The sequence below is a fragment of the Pezoporus occidentalis genome, unplaced genomic scaffold, assembly GCF_034315485.1.
Source record: "Pezoporus occidentalis ecotype Australia unplaced genomic scaffold, CSIRO_AGI_Poc_V1 ctg284, whole genome shotgun sequence".
Lineage (NCBI taxonomy): Eukaryota > Metazoa > Chordata > Aves > Psittaciformes > Psittacidae > Pezoporus > Pezoporus occidentalis.
The window spans coordinates 333,862-357,891 of NW_026914763.1; the positions used below are offsets into that span (position 1 = coordinate 333,862).

The 24,030-nt window shown below is 43.3% G+C and overlaps 1 protein-coding gene across 13 annotated transcripts in view; it reads right to left on the reverse strand.

The window, feature by feature from the left end:
* The window catches only part of KDM2B (lysine demethylase 2B), a 111,902-nt gene that overhangs the window by 27,103 nt on the left and 60,769 nt on the right, over positions 1-24,030 (reverse strand). For all 13 annotated transcript variants that reach the window (XM_062625918.1, XM_062625913.1, XM_062625914.1 and 10 more), the window contains 2 exons: positions 20,388-20,842; positions 12,477-12,563 (listed from right to left, as the gene is read on the reverse strand). In XM_062625918.1, coding sequence (XP_062481902.1) covers positions 12,477-12,563; positions 20,388-20,842 — 542 coding nt within the window. The remainder of the gene's footprint in view (positions 1-12,476; positions 12,564-20,387; positions 20,843-24,030) is intronic.

Consider the following 24,030-nt stretch of genomic DNA (forward strand, 5'->3'; position numbering starts at 1 on the left):
ATTAAATATTTGCATGTGCTGAGCAACCAAGAAGCCATAAAGAAGAACATCTAATGGTCCCTGCATCAAGATTTTTGTCAAACTAGTTTCAGCTCAGTTCCCTGGTCTGACTTACCACATGGTCACATAAACACTTCAGGTAGCCCAGGAGAAGAGGCAGCAACAGGCAGGAGCTGGTGGCTATGCTGCCTCAGGCCCACTCCCAGCCCTTGAGACACCATGATCTACACAAAGCCTGGCCACTCAAGCAACAAATACAGTGAAACTTTAAGCACACCTTTACAGGTGACTGCTGATAAAGCCAAGTGACTCACATAATGATGTCCCTTCCTTATTCCGAATACCCTATATATCCACTGCCTGTATGTCTGTCCTCTCACAAGCTCAATCTATGGGTATGTGGGGGTGTTCTCCCAGTTCTGCTCATCTGTGATGCCAGGAGCAAAGCATTTACTTGCAACACATTATGGTTGGGTATGTTCAGCCTGTCTCCTCAGGTTTCTCTCTTCCCCCATTGAGTTCATACACAACCAGGAGCAGATGAAAGCTGAGGCACGAAAGGCATGTGCCTAAGGCCTTGGCTTTCAGAATCACAAGGCAGTATCAGAATCCAGTGTTTTCTGGATTCTGAAGGGGAGAGGAAGGGGGGATGCATGTCTCATGACAGGGCTACAAAGGAAAGCTTTACACTGTGCAACAAGGATAACCCACACCATTACAGCAGCGATTGCGGTTCCATTATCCAGTTGGCCTCCAGCAGAGGCAGGAGAACAGATGACATCCATAAGGAGGATGTCTGGTCCCACACCTGCCAAAACCCAAGTCTCCATCAGCCTGTGCCAATTCCATGTGAGGCTCTACATAACCTGCTTCACACTTGCTCATCCCTCCAGCCTTTCAGCTCCGTAATCCAGACAGGGGAAAAAAAAGACAACTTGTGACATCCCCCAAGGACAATCCACCAGTCACACCATGGCAAAATGTCATTCATAGCACATTAAGTCATGACATGCATCATCCTACTCCTCTCATCTGCAACGCGTACAGGCACTCCTGGTGTATCTGCATCAGTCTAGCAGGTCACTAAGTGTAACCCACACTGAAGCTCACTCCTCAGCCACCTGAGAGCGTTCCACTCCGCTGCTTACAACTGGAACACAAGTGACAAATGAGCTCTAATTACAAAGCCCGCATTAGGATTGAAGCCGCATATGCCAACAAGATCTCGTAATCATTTCCAACTGCTAGGAAAACTTTGCTGAGATGGTGTTTCAAAAAGCCCATTTGGATAGGATAGGATATAAAATAGTAAACTGGGAATTGGGGCAGGGGAACAACACAATAAAATAAACTTTTCTGATGATAATGGCTCTCAAAAGATCTCATCTTGTACAAGAGCAGCTAACCATTCAAAGAAATATTTAATACACAGAAAGAACTATTAAGAAAGCATTTTCCAGCTCAATTCTTTCGGCTTGTCTACACTAGAGAACACTAAATTACGACAAATAGTGAGCAACAGCGTGCATTTGACCAGCCTGGTACAGTTTACATCAGCTAACAAAACCAAGTAAGCAGCCCTGACCCTGGTCATGCCTGTATCACTGTAACTGTGTCCACACTGCAGCTTTGCATGATATAATTCAGTAATAAATAACATCCTTACTTAAACTTCTGAATGAGCCTTAGTGAAAACTGCAGGAAAACAGACCGTACCTTCAATTCTCAACTGTTGCTTTGATTGCACCTCACCTGAAGTCATGTATGTCTCATCAATATCATAATCTCCTCCACAGAAACCAATTATGTTGTCACAAACTGAGACAATACCCTCAAGCAAAGAATAAACAGCAGGAGCAGATGAGTGCCAAAGAACCAGATTTTATTCTCATGCAAATATCCTTAAGTAGTAAAACCAAGGTGGGGGGGAGGAAGACTACAACCCCTACCTGGTACTCACTCTGAGCATCTCTCCTACCAACAGATTTCAGCCAGTGCTAAACGGAAGCCATGGTTTTGTATGAGACACCAGAGTTCATGACTCTATGATTCTCAATATGAGGTGAAATAAAGTTTTTAATGTGGCACAAACACCTTTGATTAATCTGCCCTTGAAACTTCTTATGTATCTCTATAGAACACTGTATTCAGCTGCTATTAGAAAAAATATTTACATGGAAACAACTGGAAAACAACCTCAAACTTGTTCATATGCAAGCCCCTGGATAAAGATCTTGTGATGTGAGCTGCTGCTGCTGCTTTCTGCAGGCCAGCACATATGTCTTTGAAAAGGAAACCCACCGAGATGTTTATGAATCACTATTATTGACTTGTATCAGAATAAGGGAGTTACCCAACAGCTTTCCAGGGTTCATTGTTTTGGTGTAAGCGTCCATTCACATGAAATATGATCTTAATGGTTGGGCCTGGGCAAATTTCATGCCACTTTTCTCAGGAGTTCTAGCCAATATTTCAGTCACACTCTCAACACCAGCAGTGACATTCTGACAACCTAAATATCCATCTACTACCATGATCTTACTACTTCCTACTATCTATCTGAAGTATGACATAAGAGTCCTCACCGGATGCATTGAGTACCCATCACAATCTCTTTATTAATCAGCCTGATTGATCAATCTTAGATCAAATAAAGTAACTCAAGACAAGATATAGTGATTGCTCCCTCCATGTAATGCCTACTGCACATACATTCCCTAACCAGCATCCAACACAGGACAAGCAAAGGCAGCAAAGGTTGTATGACTATCTCCTGAAGGACAACCATGGACTATCACAGTGCTGTAGAGGAGCAGCAGCAGCCCAGATAGAATGTGCTGATAGTAACTCACTCACTTTATCTAATAGGCCTTAAAAACCAAGCACCCCCCTTCCAAATCCCAACATCCTGTCATCTTAAAAACCTAATATACAAAACTGCAGAGTAGTGAAACATCAAGTTCATCTACTACACAAGACAGGTTCTTCTCTGTTGGAAGAGCCACAGCATGACTGGGACTATTCACTGGGAAAGGAAGGAAACCCTGCCGTGCTTTCTTCTTCCACAGATCCTTATGCCACAGAGTGTTTCCACAGCACAGTTTGTGTTTCCAAGAGCCATATTCTGTCGGTAAAAGCAAAAACTAGTGAAATAGGCTCCTAAGAAGATACAAAGCGACTGCCACGCTGTGGAGGAACATGCAAATTGATGTAGCTGAAAGAGTGGATTAACCAGAATATGTAACCTGCTTTCCTGGGAGTGCACTCTGACACATGGAGCTGCAAGACAGTCACTTGTGTCCAACCTGTGGGCAGCAGCTTTAAAATCTAGAAACCAAACTCAAGCATTCAGAGGCAAACAAACGGTAGGCAAAGGAAAAGCCCAAGTACAGTTTGCTTTGTGACAGCTCAGGTGCTCTGCTGTCACATACAAACCTGACTTGGATATGTAGGGAAACATCCAGCATATAAACAACCAAACCACAGTAGACTGTGCTTTGATCAGAATTTATCCCTATCTTCTTTTGCATTTGCTGATTTTCAAAAAGGAGAGCACTTTTGTACCTCTTCTCTCTGGTCTATTAATGCCTGCAGGAAAGTCACGAAGTTGAAACAAGACTTCATTTATATTCTCTGCAGCGTTTAATTTCTATGTGCTATGGAACTAAAAGGAAGCCATCTTCTCAGGGACAGAACATACAATTCAATTCTGTTCTGAAAAGTGCCCACAGGATTAATGTCCATAATTGTGGAGCACGTGGAATGACACACGCCTTCCCCATTGCCCTGCCAATGTGCTTCGATCCAGAAACAAAACTATTAAATCTCAGATATGCAACTCAAAGCTTCAATGGTTTTAATGTCAGGGTGGGGGAAAGCCTGAGGATGCTGGAATACTTAAGCTAGATTCAAACCTGAGCTTTTTGTTTGGTTTTGTTGGCCAACTTAGCACTGCAGATAACGTACACGAGCTCCTGGTGGCAAAAACTGAGACCTGGCAACTCATTTCACGCACACTAAGAGAGAGGTCTTGAGACTAAAGTAGTTTTTACCCGCTCTTTTACTGTCATGAAATAAAGAGAAAGCTGCTCTCTTGAAAAATGGGAGTCAAGATGTAGTTGGGAAGAATTCCTCTTGCTGAATATTCATGCATATGGCAGAAGAATGACAATGGGACAGAACACATAAATCTTCCCTTGTGATACTTGGTGCACAACAGCTCGAAAATACAGATGTCTGTTCATTTTTCCCAATCCATTCAAATTTCTACTCAGAGTCAAAATGGCTCTAATTCACCTATTTGATGGATTAATCACATAAAGGCATTGGTCAGATTTCAAAGCAAGTGGCTGAGAGTTGATAAGAAGGGAAAATATGAAGTCAAAGATGGAAGATTAAGAAGGTGCTCATTCAAGTCCTTGCTATTTATAATTACTCCCTGAAGGGACACAATATTTCAAGTACAGCCTCTTAAGGTGAGAAATAATCTGTCAAGTCACCAGGCAAAGCTTTTAGAGAAACAGGCACTACACAGTGAAGCTCTTTGGGCATGCTCTGTAGAGCAAAACCTGAAACTCCTCTGGCCTGCATGGAGTTACCACAGAAATGCATTTGTCTTGAGGACTGATGCTCATAAGAGACTGAAGCAGTGCTAAATAAAATAAACAAATCAGGCAAGTTGCTGCCCCAGGAAAGCAGATGCTTGACAGAAACTCCCAGTAGCTTCAGCAGCCTTTCTTTACTCCTTTGCATGGTACCCGAAGCAGTCTTTGGTTCTGGTGCATGAGTCTTCCTCCTGCTCCCAAATGTAGCAGGGAAAGGGCTCAGTTTCACACAGCTACTGTGGGAAGTCCCCTGAACAAAAATCCCCCAAACCTCAACTATGTGGTTTTGTTTCTTAATGGAGTTGTCAGGAGCCAGATCTGGGGTATCTTTCTGAAGAGATTTCAGCTCTCTCCTGCCACATGGTAACTACAACCCTACAGTAGTAAAAGAACAGAAATTATTCAAAATTATTTAAATCACTGATTCCAATCGCAATTTAAATCAGTGAAGAGAAAAACAAATTTGAATTTATTTTAATCCTCATTTTCTTTTGTAGTTCAGTTATTTTCTGCAAGAGAAATTAATTATTAGCATCTGATAACTACCAAGAAATGCCTGATTTGCAGCAGATGATGAACTTTATAATCAGGACTTTTTATGAACAAAAGGATTCGCAATACACACGTTTGTATATGCAAATCTTCCTGCAGACTACTGGCATTTAGAACTGCTGTTGACACCAAGCAGAGTTCAGGCAGTGCTGTGTGAGATCACTTCAAACACCTTTAAACTGGCGCCTGGCAAGGACAAAACGTGACAGTTTTAATCCCATTTTTGCTCCCATGCCACTTGGAATGATGGATTTAAAATTTATTTGAATCTCAACCAGAAAAATACATCTTACAACAAATTACACAGATTGTTTTGCTGTATTTCTGCTATTTCCCTCCCTCTCACTCCCTTCCCAGATGTCTTTCCAGCACTAGGACTCCATTTTTACTTTAATGCTTAAATGCTTGTTTTTAATTGTCAGCATTTGCTTTCTAACACATTCATATTCCCACAGGAAGTACCCTGAATAGATCTCCAAAGACTGGTCTCTCTTAGGGGATTTGGCAGAGTTTTCCCACTGCTACTACGAGGAATGTTGCTTTCCTGGTGGTAGCCCCCGGGCAGGCTCCTGAAACTGATGTTGTTTTGATGTTGTGCCATTTCTGCGTGCTCAGATCTGCTGCAGACACCACTCCGGTTAAAACACTAATTGCTGGAACTAGTACCTCACTGCTCCTGCTCCTATGGGTGGAGCTGGCCCAGCGATAGCTATGGCAGGAATTCTTAGTAAGCAAGCAAGTAAAAACTGGAAGTATTTATTCAAAGGTTTTCAGGAATGTTCTTTGTCCACCTAGCGCCTCCCCCCCCGCATTTAGAGAAAGCCTGATGTAAAACAATGCTCAACACCTGTGAAAAATCACATTAGTTTCAAGCTGAAGTTCAGCAAAACACCTGAATTTATGCTTTTACCCCCCAATTTTTGCAGAGAATCAAACGTATTGTGTCCACCGATTCTTTGTCCATTTACTTCCTATTTCTTGAGTTGAATCCGACACGTACTGTTGTGTATATGTTCAGATTGGAGCCTTACATAAAGGAGCTCTGTTATTAAAAACTGGTAGATCTTCTCCCTTCCCAGCGCTTTCAATGTGAAATACCATGAATAGGGAAAAAGGTTCCTTGCTGGAAAAAGCCAGCAGACACATGAACGTGCCTAAGGACCTCAGTGGGCTTCACAACTAGAGATGGTGACTAATACCACTGCCTCTTATTACTTCAAGTTATTTCTAAGAGTCTAACACCCTTTTCACCACAGGTGTCTACTGTTTTTCTTATGTGCTGCTTATTCCAGCCTATGCACAATGATCAGAAATCTTATTTCCAGCCTAAATCTATTTATAGTACGTTTATACACACTTGTTCTCATGCCAACACTGTCCATTAGCTTAAATAACTCTTCCCCTCCCCTGGTGCTGACACTCCCTGAAGTACTTAACAATCATCTCCCCCCTTCAACTTCATTGTGCCATGTTGAACAAGACACGTTCTTCTAGCCTCTGCTCTTAAACGTCACATCTCTAATACTATTTGTGTTTGTGGAGTCTCATATCCACCCTCATCTCAAAACTGCCTATAGTGAAACTAGAACAGTGAGAGAAATGATCAAACATATGGTACGGCTTGTGTACCAGAAGAGATGGAAATTACCAGTGTTTTTCAGCTTGGGAGTGAGGAGGGGAAGACTGAGAAGCAGTAACAGGGATATAAAAAAAATCATTGATCTCACAGAGGAGATGAATAGGAATCTCATTCAGATTTCTGAAAATGCATGATAGAGAGGGCACAAAGTGCATTTATGATATTAAAGGACACCTGAATACATCAGGAAAACACCTGAATACACCTAAAAACATCAGGAGGTACTTATCTACATAGGGCAGGGATACCACAGGATGCTGTGGAGATCAGAAAGTCCAACAGGTTCCACAAAGAATTAGGTAAACTCACAGGGGGGTAAATATTCCACACCAGGAGACACTAAGCACAAAAGACGCAGAAACAAGATGGAATCATGCCTGCTGTGTTCTTACAACTCTTTCAATAGCTGTGACTGGCCACCACCAGAAACAGGACACCAGGCTACAAGGACTGGCTGGTCTGATGGAGCATGACTAGCTCAGCCTTCCCTCAATCACACTCATCGGCCTTTTGCTCTGCCTCTTGCAGGTTAGTGCTAGGAGTTAATTCTTCTTTTCCCGATGCATGGATGTGTCTGTAGAACTGTGAAAATATATGTCTGATGAAACTAATGGAGAAAAAAAATAAACTGCTGTAAGACAGAACTCACTAGTGATGGGGATCAGATGTTGCCCACGGAAAGCAGAGTCAAAACCCCTTTCATCGCACCCTCCAACCCCCAAACCAACAGCAAAAACCCAACATGAGAGAGGTCTTCCTCTTGGGGTATTTTTATGATCCCTTGTTCTTCCTGGTTCTCATGCATTGATACAAAGCTATGAACATTACTTGCATTGCCAATTGCAGGGCAAGTTGGGGTTTTAAAACCAAAAAACATAATCCAATTAAAATTTCAGTTTGTGGCCTTTACTAATTAAGTGTTCCTTTAAATAAGAATATTACCATTCCCTTGTTATACTTCTCTAGTACCTTCTCTTTAAACCAACAGGTAAAAATTACACAGAGAATTGTATGACCATCAGAAAACCTGCCACATACTGCAGCACTGTCAACCAGCTACTGAAAATCACCACTTCACCTGCTCACCATCAGACCTTTATCATAACAAATGCAGCTTTGATCCAGGTTAGAGAGATGAGAATCTGGCTCATAGTCTGCATTTCTAACTCTTCACAGAACAAGAGAGTCCAAACATATCTTAGTTCTTTATAGCTGCTCTTCATATAGACAACTAGAGATCTTTATCACAATAAAAACAGAAGGCACTGCCATAGAATGTAATTACATGCTACTATAGTTGACTGTTGTCTTCCAGAATAGGAAATGGTTTGAAAAATGCATGGTTTCTGCTTGGGCCATACTCTGAGTTCCTAAAATAAAATGCTACCCTGATCCCTGTGCAGATGAAATGGGAACCCTGGTATTGTAGGGCTGAGCAATCTTGAGTGGGCTTCAAGATGTGGCTTGATGTTGTCAGCTTCTGCACCAGTGAGCTGCCCTGTGTCGCACTGGGGCAAACCGGGTTTAGGTTCTGGTCTCTTTTCACACCACCCATAAGCTCACAACCCAGGAGTTACTTTGTTAGGATTATTTCTTACTCCTCTTTAGTCACTTAAGAACCTAAAATCTCAAGGCAGCACACACTGTGGAGTTCTTCCCTTCAGGCAGCAGGCTACCATCACAAAGACCCCACAGCTAACACTCAGCACTCTACAAGCAAGGGCAATTTACTGTTGCACAAGCCCCTGGCAAAGGAATAGGGATGGGTTTCCATATCCACAGCTGTATCCGTGCACTGCAACCAGCTAGGAAAAAACATGCTGTCTAGTCTGAAGGTACATAAACTATAAGGCATCAGGACAAGTAGGTTTCAAGCATCCACTTGGTCCCACATTCCTGATTTCTTGAAGAGGCCTAACTCAGGATCACTGAATACTGAGTAAAGTCAAACACTTTGGTAAATGAATCATTATCACAGAGACTTCTGAAGATGGACTGCTTTCTCTTACTCTACAGCTAAAAGAAACAGGCAGGTTCTTGTTGCTTCTGAAAGAGCATTTGCAAAAAGGAAGAAAGAAAGGTGACTGCTGGAGAGTAATTGTTGTGCTAAATGATTATCAATGAATTACAAAGTATAAAAGACTCCAAAAAGCTCCATAAAGATGAATAAATACGATCTGGAAGAGGAGCCTATGAATCACCCCCCATTTCTCTATTGCCATAAAATAATAATGTTTCATACACTTTATTACAAAACTCTCTGCTGAGGGTGTCACAGATCTTTATAAACATTAATTTCACCTCACAAGCTCCCAGGATGGAAAGCACCATCTCCACAGGGAAGAGCTCAGGGAGCAGAAATGTGTCATTCACCTTACGTAACACAAAGAGGCTGCAGCAGAGCTGGGGACAGACCCTTGCCTCCCATTTTGAACACTAACCACAAGACCAAACGTCACCCATTTGTTTTACCTCCTCACAATAACATTTTTGATCATTACTTCTCTTTGTTTTCTCAGTGAATAACTTTCCTGGACGGCAAACTGCAGTATAACTGAGAGCCCCAAATGCCTTTAAAAGAGGAAGATGGGAGCGATGCTGCACAACAGGAGCACAACACCTGAATGGGGCTTCCACGTACTCAAGTTACACATCTTGCCCATTACACCTTATCCACTGTGAGCTGTGATTTAACATGTTTCTTCTCTAAACCCCACATTTTCAGTCTTCAAGCGACCATTCTGCAGTACAGCACTGTGCACACTTGGCATGGCACACCACCACCACACAAAAGAAACTGTGACTCAGTTTTCAAGGGAAGTATTATTTGCTGCTTCAAAAATCATCTCAACTATTAAAGGCACGCTCTTTCCAAAGCAAGTCAATGTAGCTAACCCCACCCTGCCACAACTTGGGCTATTCACACAGTTTAAATCACTTCCTATGCCCACTCCAGGCAGCTTTTAGAGTTCTCTCCCCTTGCTCTATGTTTTTCCTGCTCCATCCTTTTTCAGTACTTGCCTCTCTCCTCTCCCTGCTCTCTAGTTGTTTCTAGTCTCTTCCTCTCCTTTCTTTACAGTCATTTCCATTTTCTTTGAAATGTATTGGCATTAAACACTGGCTTTATCCTTCCTTCTCCATCTGCTGCTCTTGTCTTTCTAAATCTCTTCTAGAGCCTTCTCCTGGGAGAAAGCAAGAGCCATGTTTTAGCGTTTATTGCCTTCTCTTTGCGGGTTTCAGTTTCCTTCTTTCTGGAATCAGACTATCCTCCTCTCTCTGGAAGCTGATATAATAGCTACAGTGTCTTCTTAGCAGCCCCACAAGAGCTGGCACCATGCTGCATTGTATCTGTTGCTCCTTTTGGACACAAGTATCCCAGGAAAGGCACTGTTAAGTAGTTGGCATTTCTCCTATATACTACAAGAGCGATACAGGAAAGCGAAATCACTGCTAGGTTTTACTCCCCTGCTTTGCACTCAGCATTTGTGGAACCTTCTGGCCATGCAGACTTGCTCCACCAGCTACAGTGCAATTTGAAAGGGAGTTTCCCCCTCCCTAAGGGTTTTCTTCTCTGCAAAATCTTCTATTTCATTATCAGGATTTACAGGGAACAAAGGAGAAATAACCAAGATTAACTCCTACCACTGCCTTTGCTCAACTCTCCCCTATTTTGTCTTTCCAGCATATTTTCCTTTTGGACTCAAATGCTCAACTAAGAGGTATCTTCCTCGCCTGTTCACTTGGCCTCTGTTCCCAGACAGGGGAAAGAGCTGTAAGTGGAAGATGACAGGGACAGTTGCCAATTAAAAGAGCATCAGCAAACTCCTTTTGGGAAGCAAGCAGCCATATCTGCACCTGTACCTTTTAACTAAAACATGAGATACAATGCAAACTGATCACAGATTAAACAAAGCGAATATGATGGGAATGGTGAAAGGATTTCCTCCTGTTACAAATTCTGGGTCATTTCCAGACTTCAGCCCAAAGCCTGACTTTCTCTGGAAGTTTTCCTTGTACTTGTTATTAGATGACATATTTAACTGTTACTGTACTCTAACACTGCGTATGCTGCCTCCTAAAAGGTTTTGCTTTCAGAAAGGCTCAAGGAAAATAAACACCAGAAAGTTAAAAAGAACCCCTTGCAGCCAGCACGATGGATTTGCAAAGAGGGATAAGATTTAAGTCACAAAACCCACAAATCTTTTACAGTTACAGTTATGCTGCCAATGCACAGAAATAAAATACAAGAACTGAACCATTTATCAAGGATTCCAAAATAAAGCAAACAAGAGCATTAGCAAACGCCAAAGCTTATAAAAGCCTCGAAACACTGAGATCCACACTTCTTCCACGAGCTCCAAAGGTACAGCACAAGAGTCAGGGGTTTCTTAGCTTTGTTTTATACATTTCACACAGCAGCTTTCCCCTGGTCACAGAGATTTTGCTTTATTCAGTGCCTGGAGTAGGTTTTGACTGATGAATGAACAGCAGCTATCAAAGCAGTGGAGTGGGGACTCCCACACCTATTCCTCTCCAGGTTTTCAACCGCTGTTTTTAAACAAATGTTTGAAACACAAAGCATATTGCTATGGATTTATGACAAGCTAAAAGGGAAATACGTATTTAACAAGGTAGAGCTTATCTGCAACGTGCCCAGCTAAAACCCAACAAGAAACCAAGAAGGAACACGATATGCTCGCTCTGCCCCACTCTCCCTTGGCAGTTTGATGTTTATGTCTCCTGCTTCCCATCTGAAAACAGAGTTCTCGTGGCCACCAGTGATAATCTGCAAAGCCGCGACAAGCGCGGCTGCCCAGGGAGTGAGAACAGGGACAACAATTCCCTCAGTTATTTGAGAGTCCTCTGCAGTAACAACAACAGCAGCTTTGCAGCTCGAAGCCCGATTTAACTGACTGACCCTTCCAGCCTCTCTAAAGAAATTATATATTATAAAACTAATCCAGTGAAAAATGCAAGTAAAAATAGCAGCGATGAGACATCTTCTAAATAAGCAAAGCTGCTTTTACAGCATGCTGCATAACTGGAGTGTGGTAAACATACCACTGTTATAAATAACATCCAGCCTTTTAGCATTATTCTTTGCTTCATTATTTCAAACTCTTTAGAAGCATTAATGAAGCCAGCCTCACGGTTCCCCTGCGCAGTGAAGAGATTTACTCGCATACACAGGAGGAAAAATGAAGATACAGGGACTGAAAACACCTCTCCATAGTTACAGTGGCACAACTGTGTTGAGAATTCATTCAGGAGGTCTCGTAGTGCAAGAGAAAGCAACATCTGCTCACATCCAGATGCGAGTGCTTTTTAAGTGACCCGTTTATCACTTAGGATTTACACATTGTTGAGCTTTACACAAAATCTGGCATCACCATTTTCACATGTAACCATGACCAGTAAATGACCAAGACACACACACGTTTTATTACTAAGGCCCAAACATACTATATTTAAATGGAAACAAACAATTTCTCCCTGCTGAGGCACTTCCATGTTCTGCTTCAGCACTTCACCATGAAACATTTAAAAATCACATTTCATGTTAAAGGTGGTAGCAACTGCCACAGCGTCACATACAGCACTTTGTTAGGTTATAGATAACCAACCACCAAGACCCAACCCAGCACAACAATGATTAGTAAGAAACGATTGCGGCTCATTACCTTTGGGGACTTCTTGGGCCAGCTGACCACAGGGACACCCGAAATGGCAAGATTTTGGTCATCATCAGCATGTTCCTTCAGGATGCTCTGTTGCAAATGAAAAGGCCTTCATTAACCAGGGAAACATTTCTCCAGCTGGAGAGTGCAGAGTCTTACAGAAGACAATATTCCAGCCTGATGAAAGACAGAGTGACAAGATCTCTGCTGCCTTGTTACATCTCTGCAAGTTACTTTTGCTTCCAAACTTTCAGTTCACACCGAAACTCTCACACCTGTCATTAAGAGCCAAGATGGGGAGTTTCTTGCAGAACAGACAGCAGAATGAGCCATGAATTACCTCAAATATTACAGGCTTCTTTACAACTGGTGTACCCAAAGGACTGGTGTGCTTCCGCTGCTATCAGTCTAACAGTAGTATGATCTCCCCCTCTAAACTGCAGCTCAGCAAATCATGATACACCCCAACAACCACCACAACCAAACACCTCTCCCTGTGAAGGCTGCAGAAGACCCAAGAAGCCTCTAGGCTCTGCCACCATTCTTTCTGCAGTCGCAGGGCATCAGGTGCCTGAACATTCAGGTAAGCCAAGATTCAGAAGTGTGCACTGTAACCTTTCATCTTTTTGCATGTTCCAGAGCACCACCGTTTCCACTGGCCTTCCTTCCACACTGACCGGGGCAGAGTGACTGTTCACTTTATGTGCTCAGATAATGCATTCAGGGGATCCCAAGTATTCACTAGGAAAGGATCTGACTCTGGCCATTAAGGAAAATAGACTTGTCTCCCTTCCTTCCTCCCCCACCAAATCCTTCTGCTTTGATGCACTGTCCTAGAAATTTCATGAGTGGGTTGCACTGCCTTACACAGTTTCTACCGCTGTGAATCACTCCCATGACCATATAACTCAACACAGAGGTGGGGGAAGAGCTCTAACTGTACTCAACTGTGCAGCTGGGAATAGTCCACACTTGCTTCCCATGACTCTCTACATTCTTACTAAGCAAGCTAGAGCTCTTCATTTGGAATTTAGGTAGCTGAAGACGACAACAAATGGAAACAAAAACCAAGCGGGAAGGATGATTCTGCTGTGCTGCTGAACGCTGAAGCCCAAATAAGCACTAACAGATTAAAGCAGGGAAAAAATGCTGCAATAAACCAAGAACTGCAGGTTGGAAATCACCTTGTAACAGAACTCAGGAGATAACCCCAGACAATGAAGTTCAACGGTGTTGCCACCAAGTACACAGACTTCTTGAAAACAGCTTAATTAGGCAACAATAGGCACCAGGCTCTGTCAGTCCCCAGTGTAGAGCTTAATTATTAGAAGCTTCACACGCTATACAAGAGCTTAAAATACAGTAATTGTTTTTAATAGGAAGCACAGTTGGAATTCATCTGTAATCATCCAACTAACGCCCGGAGTACGATGGCATGTTCCAGGCCCCAAGAGCCTGAGCAGGCAGACTAGCATCCAAATTGGGGTTTGGAGGAGCATCCCTGGGGCTGGCTTGCTTCCCTTGGGGCTCAGACAACCTGCTGGAGAGAGCCCAATTCCCCAGACTGTGCTTAAATGAGAGATGCTAATAGGCTAACAGTCACTGCAGCACATCAGCACAGTGCTGCTGCTGCTCCAGATTACCATCACACCACTAAAAGGCTGGTCTTGATACTGATTACTCCGAAAGCAGCACCCAGGACCAAAATAAGCACTCCCAGTACAAGCCCAGTTTCGTCAGCCCAGCACTGTGGCTGCACTCAGGAGCTTGCATAGGCACAGCCTGGCTGGTGAGGAATAAAATGCAGCTTGCCTCAACCTGACCATGATCAGTCTCTGTTGCGCACCTCCAGCCCTGTATTCTCTGAGTGAAATGGCTAACAGTTTTCATACAGGGGCTAGTCACTGGCAAATTAAGTCTTCGCTGAGCTAAGTGAGAGCCTCTTGTCTCATGTCCTTTTTATCTGAGAGAGTGATCACTGCATTAACTGAACTGCAACCACATTCTGAGTCAGTTTTCAGTCCTAAAACCAGAGAGGTCTTTAGTGTCCTGATAACAAAGCCAAAAATCTTCAGAGCAAGGTGGCAGCTCGAGAACCATACAAAGGACAAATTAACCCCTCTTTACTTTGCTATTCTCAGATTTGAAAGCTTGTAAGACAGAAAACAACACTTCCACTAACAACCATCAGAGACACTGAGTTCAATAGAAAGCAGAGTATATCCAAGAACTTGGCAAGATAATGAAGGTTTCTTGTTCTCATATGTATCACGTGAAAATATTATCCAAGGAGAAGTGTAACACTATGGCAGTTTATCATCTCAGCCAGCAGAAAACAACGGATGTCTGAGCAGCAGAACCATAACCACTGAGTGCAGTGTCAAGTGGCAGCGCGCAACAGGCTGGAGGAGGCAGACTTGTGTTCACCTGCTCAAAAAACAAGAGAAAAAGAAGACAAAGCAAAGCCACAGGGCTCCAGTTAGACACACACTGTGCTGCTCAGCCAGCACAAGGCTGCCTGATGCACTACGCTTGAAGGCTGTGGTGACAACAGCAGGTCTGAAGGAAAGAAAGTGATTAAGCATGTAAGAATTCAGCTTAGCCATTAATTTCAAAAGCACAGCAAGGAATGACTCCCCTGAACTGCATTCAGCAGAGGGAGGTTTTTTCCCTGTCATCAGAATGAGAAGGGGGTAAGATTTCTTGGCAAGAAAAAGTAAGGACATATTTCAGTAGATATCATCTGTCTTGCACAAGAATCTGCTGCTGCTGCCAAGGAGTTGTGGATATTTGACAAACTCTCTTCTTCCAACTGAGTTTCTTCTGCCCTAGTGGACTTCCACAGTCCCTTCTGAGGAACAGCAGCATTTTTGCTTTGAAGTGGGGAAGGTCTGTGGCATTATTAGGAGGCAGACCTCGCAATCCTCTTCCCCAACAACAGCAAAGGAATTACCATCCCTCTGGTAACACAACAGAAACGTTGTGTGCTGAAATCAGAGGCTGCACACCGACAAGTATCACTGGCAGAGTGTTTAATGTGGGATGCAGACTGGCACAATCAAAGGTCTGCTCAGCTTTATGGGCCCTGTGATGTGGGGTGCAAACTACACCAAGGAGTAAGATGGTTACCTCTTTATTCCCTCCTTCATGCATAAGTTCACCCCAACTGCATCTTTAGTGTATTGACATACTATTTAGCAGCTAAATATGAAGCAGAAAAGCCAGACAATGAAACTCTTCCAATCCCCAAGGCTACCATTTAAGTAAAATTACTTCTTAGTGATTTTTTTCCCCTCCTTCTCTTCCTCACCAGTGTAGGTACTTTTCCAACAGTTCAGCTGGTTAGTTTTTAAATTCAGAGCTGGAGTTGATGCACTGTTTCCTATTTCACTTTGGGGCATGTATATATATGGAAAACAAGCTATGGCTGCAGGCTGGATGTGCCTCCGACAGCAACACCACCAGCAAGGATGAGAGGGCAACGGCTGCAGTGTCTTCTGGCTGTTCCCCCTGCCAAGCCTTCTGTCCTTCTGCAGCTTGGGTCAGCTGAGCACTTTTGGGGAGGGTGTGTTTATCTGTGCAACAATTTCCCCTCACATTTGCTGCACATACAGCTCACACAGAGCCCATCCACAGACATTTGGATACAGAGAGCGTTGCATCTCCTTGGCTGATTGTTCAGATGCCATCTGCTGCAGAGCGAACGCTGCTGCCTGTAATCGCTGTTTGGAGGCCTATGAGAAGCTCCTTTGGTGGTGAACACAAGTCTCATGTGATGCAGTGCCCATACAGCAGAGCTCCAGCCAACAAGAATTTAATTCCTTGTTTGAGCTGAGGGAAGAACTGACCCACTCCCGAGGCAAGGCCCGTGTCATGCTCTGCAAATAAGCCTCCCTTGTGCTGCAGCACTCCATCGATCATGGTGATAAATGGGTTCTCAATCTGCACAGGCATTAGCTTGGCACTTCTGGATTGCTGTGTCCCACTGGATAGCTGCAGTTAGTTAGGAGCTTAGATGACACATAAGGAATTTACACAGGCTTAGTTTGGTTTTCAGTCTCCCTTCTCATAAGGAAAATAAATTACTTCAAAGAGTCTCACCTACTTGACATTAAATAGCTGTACATAGTTGTATTTACCACTAAGAGCAGTAATACAGTCACCCATCCTCTACTGTATTCTTGCTCAGATGGGAAAACATGGGTTCTTAGTGAGTTACCTTGATTTGTGCTGTGAAACTTCACATCACTGAATAAAACAGTTTCCTTTCTCCAGTTTAACTACCCATATCCTATTTTCTGAAAACATTCATTATCCTAGTGAAGCACAAAGACAAACCTGAATGTTGTACAGAAAAGCTCCTGAGTGTATTTAATTAACAAATAAAACTGCCACAGTAAACATGGATTTATTTTCTTCAGGAAGAAACCTGTTTAAGACTTTCCAAGCAGAGCAAGAGCTTTCAGACTTTGTCAGAGCATGTTTCTACCATGCTTTTGTCAAAAATAACTCACAAATGGGTGCACTAAAAGGGTACTTTTTATAGTACCTTTACTTGTGAATACAGTCACAGCACGCATGATCTGCACAGCTGCTTCTGCAGGATTTCTGCCTCCATTCAGTCACACAGATGACTGGTGCTCTGGAGGCTCACAAGGGTGAGGTAAAGGTGCCAGGCTTCTGCTCGCACTGCTGCTAATGCTATCAGCAAAATCCCCACGTTAATTCCTGTACAAAGTGGAAAACTAGGAGCAAAGTAAGAGTATGATTTAGTGGTCAAGGAGATAAATACCATTCTGGTAAAATGGACATTTCTAGATGATACAGGTCAAAGCTTTTAAAGCAGGTTTCCACAGGCAGTCAACTAGTTGTATGTTCCTACTCTTCCTCATGCCTGGCTTGGGATCTGGATGCTAAAGATCAGAACTTCTGCTCTGCAGAAATGTGAAGCAATTTCAGTTTTAATAGTACTAAAATTATCCTTTGCATATATTGCTCTTAAATAATGCTAACTTTTCTGAAGATCACATCTGTGGCACTAAAAACAGTATCCAAAACTATGGTTACGTTTATCTTAATCTCTCTGCACCTTAGCTCTCTACCTGTGAACCAGAGATAACAACAGCTCATCAGTTACCACTTGTGAGGAACGTGAGTACAGCAGTGATGAGTATCACCAGAAACCCCAAGGGAACACTGGTATCACTGTGTTCAGCTGAGGGTCTGAAGAGGATGCCAATGTACCTAAGACCCGCTGAAGAGCAAGGACAGAACAAAATGCTGAACAGCCACATTCTGCACACCAAGACAGATAGGAATCCTGCAAGGACCATTGCATTAGATGACTCCTAAAGGGCTGAAACCAGTCACTTGGCAACTTTTCCATCAGCATGCTCTATCCTTTTAGGGTAGGAGCTCTAAACATACACTCATACACTTGGTTTGGATTAGTAGGGTTTTTTTTAAAGCCAATAAACTGAATAAAACAAACTTCATGCTTTGGTATCACCTGGGTTACAAGGAAATAGGATGCTCTGGCTCTACCACGTAAGTGAACACAGGGTCAGAAAGAAGCAGTATTTTGTTGCATCCAGGATCCCAGATGGGAATGGGATAATCCAAGGCAACCACTGACAAGGTGTATTTGCTGATGAGGAGCAAGGGAAGGCCTGTGCTGGCAGTCCTGGATTCCACTCCTTACTGAGAGAAAGAGTTCTCAAGCCAATACTGAGAGAAGTACAACTCCCCTCAACTCCTTCAGAGCACCTTGCAAGTGGATGATGGAGCTGTATGGAGAGTCATAGAGGAAGCAGAATACAGGCTTTAGTTCATTTACTACGCTATAGTAACTCCCACTCTGATAATTGAGGGCTGCCTGTGGGCCAATACTGTAAAAAAGATGGGTAAGAAAGTTCTTTTAACAGGTCTTTAGACATGGTTCAAGAAAATGTTTAACACCCTTTTGAAGGTGTTGCTCTGGCTAATCAGTCACAGGCTCACCAACATAGAGAGGTGATTCCAGAGAAAACAATTCTGCAGCACGGATGACGTTTAGATGTGGTCATGGGCTCTTTAACCAGCAGGGAACCATCAGTATCCAGATGCTGGGCTACATCCTGATGGTTACAGTGTGTGCTGGCAAGGACAGAAAGTTCAGAAGCAGGCAGTTAGCAAAGGAGATGGAACATCAAGACTGCAACTCTGCGAGATGCACAAAATAAACTGGCAGATGCCCACTTATTACCAGTTAAAACACAGGAACACCAAAAAGGGGCTTTTTCTTAAATGTCCATTTGCAGTTCTCCATCTCTGCAGCAAAGCCACTGGAGAGCAGAAAGAAAACATATTCCTACACAGTGCTTTAAACCAGATTCACATCTGGTATCTTGCCATGTTCTAGTAAGATGTCTCACATTGCACTGGAGTATGTCATCAAAAGAGCATGCATGACTCTGAACATCTGCACTGGTTATGATGTGTTGTACCCCCTTCTGGGATTTCAAGAAGGGGCAGTTTACTTTCAAGTAAAAATAGGTTTGTGTATCAAGAAAAGTAACACTGCCATTCCTCCTCCTTCACCACAAATTCAGCTCCTGGTCTTGAAGCTTCATTTTGATTTCTGATTAGAAGACAACTGATCACAAAGCAAGTGAGTGAATCTACAGCTCCACTTTGGGCATGTGTGGCCACCTTCGTGTACAAAGTGGCTGATTTTGTAAGAAGAGACTTTCTGAGATCTTGTGGTTTACTAAAAGGAGTGCTGTGTATCACACTTCCAGGCTCCAAGACTGTGGGATTTGGTTCCACTGCACACTGCATATGTTCAGCCTTCTTTCTGATGCCTTTTCGAAGCAGCTGTTACACTACTTGCACTAAAAAAAGCACAGGCTCCCCTTTTACCATATAAACACATATTTTTCCCCTCAGATTGTGGCTTACACAGCTCTCAGACAGAGAACACAGGTAGCTGAAGAACCCCACTGTACCCAGCAAAAGCACAAAACCAGCAGTCCACACACAAGACCAGGAATCAATACTCATAGTTCCAAATCAGGCCAAATTGCCATGAGCACAGGCTGACAAGTTTAGCCTTATATGACAAGTCCCATCGAAAGCATACAAAGAGTATGCTGCTCCCAGGTTTGATTTGAATTAGTAAGTCTGTATTTGATACAGTGTGAAAACAGGACACAGAAAAGCCAACCAAATGGTCCAAAGGGATGCCATGGATCAGGAGCAAGGCTGTGACTAGAAGCTGCAAGGCCATGTGGGTCTTCAGGAGGAACTTATCCCTAAGTCAGATGGGGATAAATTGATACTGGTATCACTTCCAGCATACTAAAAATCTAAAGAGTTCTGCCATTAGTGAGCATTCACTCCTCACATCATCTCCAAAAATAGTATGTTGTACCAGTGGAGAATAGCTATCAACCTATAGAGGGCAATGGAGGAAAAGAAAATGGAAAAGGTGAAAGAAAAAAAAGCAACTGAAAACATTAGACAATATAGCTCTGAATTACAATCCAGTGCTTACATTTTGTATGTCAGTTCTTAAGGTGTACTCAGAAAGACACTAGACTAAAACCAGCAGGTGAAGACTATAAATGCATTGTACATTTCATGTATTATTACAAATGGGACATAACTATGAGAGGATCTAAACTTTTGGCCACTACTGTAACAGTCAGGAAGTACCACACCAGTTAAACCAGCCTGCAAAGAGCTACCTCCCCAGAGCAGAGAGAGCTTCTGTCACAGGCTGTCTCCCCTCTCTGTGGCACAGCAGGCTGATATGAGATGGTCACTACATACAAGCTGCCATCCCTCTGCTGCAGAGCTTTGCTTTCTGATCTCCTGCTCTGTTCTACGTGCAAGGACCACAGTTTGCGTGGCTCAGCAAGCTATCACACCTACCTTCATGTCCTCTAGGAGAGCCTGCGGATCTTCGATGCCTTCTGGAACACACTTCTTGTTCTCTGGGAGAGATTCAAGCTTTTCCACCAGGGCTTTCAAACCCTTCAGTTCAAATTCTGTGAGGTGAGTCCATTTGGTTGAAACTTCTGTAGCTGGAGACCCCGTTGGTGTTTTGGGATAGTCCGTGGGGGTCGTCGATTTCACACTGTCATCTGACTCATTGGACAAAGTTCTTTTTAGGTACCTCATTACTGTGGCTTTTTGTTTTCTTCCTGCACCTTCCTTCCCTTCCGAGTGTGTGCTATTGGGTGAGGAGGAACCATCCACCAAGGATTTGGAGTTCTTATCCAAGCTGTCATCCTTCTCCTCCCGGATATGGGCATCACAAGATTCTTCATCCATGTCTAACCACGAATCTGATGAGTAGCTGTCTGTGCTGCGTTTTCTTTTTGCATCTGAAAGTTAGAAAAAGAATGCTGAATGTAGCTCAGCTCAAGCACTTCTCTATCACCAGAGCTAGGTGCTGCCTGGTGAAAAGAGCACTGGATAACACCTACTAAGTATGTGAGAAGAACAAGGTTTTTTCAGCTGATTTCTAATTTGGGGGGGGGGGGGGGTGTCTGTTTAAGGCTGGATTTCATTAACATCTACTCAGTTCAAATGACTGGGAAACATTTAGGGAAAAATTATGCTTTCTTCAAAGCTTCAGTCCTCTATGCCTTCAATTAGGAGTAGGCAGAGCTCTTAAGTCACACACAATTAGTTTTCCCACAAATCCAAGAGAGACCAGATTCAGCAGCTTTACAGCTTTAAGAGAGTTCGCACACAAAGAGGAGGGGAAAAATGATGGCAGAAAGCACATTGAAACGCTCTCCATCATCATTCTTCCAAGAACTCTGCACAGCACAAAACCAGCGTCTCAATACTTCTCCTCTTCATGAGCAACTGTTGGCAAATCAAGAACCCCCACTTGTTACCACAGGAATACTTACTGCTCTTCTGAGGCAGAGGATTACAACTGCACTTATTTTACAGACAAGAAGCCAAAACAGACTAAGAAATGCAGGGACTGTCACAGAGTCGCATGATCCTGGTTTTGTTAATGCTCTCCCTGATACATTCTAGATGCTTCTCAGACAAATCTATAGGGGCAAGTTTCTGTGTCTCATGAACTATTAATTGTAGTTTTGTATTAGGCTTCCCCCTAAGACCCCAAGTGTTAACCAACTGTGTGCAATCAAGCACTGAAAGCAATGTAGGAAACTAGTGGCCAAGGTTCCCTAAAGCACACAACTCTTTCTTATTTATTTGACACCATTTCCCTTACTAAGTGAACAACACTGAATGCAACCAGCAACAGCAGGAATTCTGTGGAAAATACAGTTAACATTGGCAACACCCAGTTAAGCCCACGTGAATTTGAATGCTGGCCGAAACGGGTATGAGATCAAGCTGCAAACAAAAACACTCTGCAAAGGAAACAGAAGTCAGACAGAAAAAGTGAGTGAACAATTAATGAAAAGCTCCTTTCACAGCTCTCATGCTTTGCAATGCAGTAGCTCTGGATTAGGACAATGTGAATCATGCTTAAGGAAGGATTAAATGGACATTAATGAAAAAGCTCAGCATCCGGTTGTTTAACAGTGAGGTTCAAAACAAACGCTGAAGCCCAGTTTCAAGCTGGCAAATTCATCCTTATCACAGGATATATAGGAAATATATCTGAAAATGTAGATGTTATCTGTCACCTGGGTAACAAAGATGCAAGAGGCAGTGGCAAGAGTCATAGTCTGAGAGCAGCCTGGCCAGCTTTGCAGTTGCAGATAAAAACTCAAAGGCCAAGTGCCCCTCTGCATGTTAGGGCCTAAGAGAAGAGTTGCCCACTTTACACCTCGCAGGACACGTGTGCTGTCGTTACAGTGGCTGCAAAACTCAAGCATTTCTGTCCATTCCACTCCTTCAGCCATGTCTGCAGTTTTCCTCAGAACCAAAATGGCCATAAAATTACTCCTGAGAGGCACATTTAGGCTGAAATGCCTGTGAAAAGATGGCAGTGACAGCCAACTCCAGCTCCATCCACAGGGCAGGGCGATGTCCTCCCTGCATCCCCCCCAGAAAGCTTCTCCATGCAGAAGTAGAGCACAGTTTATTTTGTGTGCTGAGGTGGTGACTTGCAACACTCCACAGCAGCTCCTCCTCCCTGGGCTGTGCTATTACACCCCCATGCTTCTCTCAGAAAAATAAACAGGATTAGAAAATATCTTAACCAGAACATTTAAAGCACACTAGTTCATCCAACTTGGATTTAACAGTGTTTTTCCCTTTGCCCACAGTAACTAGCACACTTACCCACCTCACAGGGCTATATAATCAGCTTATGTCATTCTCCCATTTTACAGCTGAGGAAACAGATGCTTGGGAGAAAGCAGGACTTGCTCATTGTCACACACCAAATCTAGGGAAAAACCAGGATTCAGAATCCAGGCTCTTGGATCCAGGGCTGGAGCCCATTCTCAAGCTACGCTGCCCTGGTGAGCCATTTCACAACTGACTGAAGCATGAAAGCCCAGCCTGGATGGAAGAAGATGCCACTGATAAAACAGAAGGGGAAAGCAGATACACATCCCTATGCCACCAGCACGCCATCATTAACAGAAACTGGTATGGATCCACATAAAGAAAATACATTTATGTCTTCCTGTGCTGTGGCTCTGCTGAACAGGAACTAATGGTTGTAAGTGGGGCAAATCACAAGTGTAGATAAGGCCTAAAGAAACAGAAGGAGATCATGTTATGGAGGTGTGAATAATTTACTTCAAGTAATGCTCTGATACAAAGAGAAAACAGCTTTCGAGAGATATCTCCACTTTTTGTCTCTTGCTCTCATCTATGGAAACAAAAGGCAAGACAGGAGTGGAGCACCACAGCATACTGGGGACCTATTCCCATCAGAAGCAAGCACCCGGGGGGGCAGCAATTCTGTTCTGCCAGCTGCCACCCTTCCCTGCCACGGGCTGTCTGTGCAGGACAGGCCCTGCTGTGCCAGCTACAGGGTAAGAACAGGCAGAAAACAGTCTAAATCCAACCTCAAAATGAACCATCTCCAGCCAAGAGCCCTGCTGTGGGCTGTTCTCTGTAAGATGGGCAGTTACACGATGCTCTGCCTAACTTGATCTTTGAGGAAAGGGCTTGCCTTTAACCTGAAGTGTATCAGCGTAGTCTGGAGCACAAGGGGATTACAGTGCTGGTGCACCATCAGATTAAGTGTGGGCTTTCAAAAGACAACAACTGTCTGCTACTGCTGCTAATTCAAAAGCAAGCAGCCACACAAAACACTCCCACAAGGGAATCGATAATGGAGGGATAGCGTCAAGATGAGGAAGGTTCAGTTTTGTGTTTTCATGTGTTTTGTTGTAATGCAACATGCCATGATTTTTATTTATTCATTTTAATGAAAACAGCTTCTGACTGAGAGTTACCACCCTGTCAGCAAGGCCCTACTAAGCATAATCTGCATTTACTCTGTCAAGAAGTGCATTTTAAGCTCTGTATTACCAGGGTTTCACTCACTTGGAGGTTTTTGATTTATAAAGTGTCTCCATGAAGAAAAGCTGTCGCTATGTGCACCTGAGATTTCTTCTTC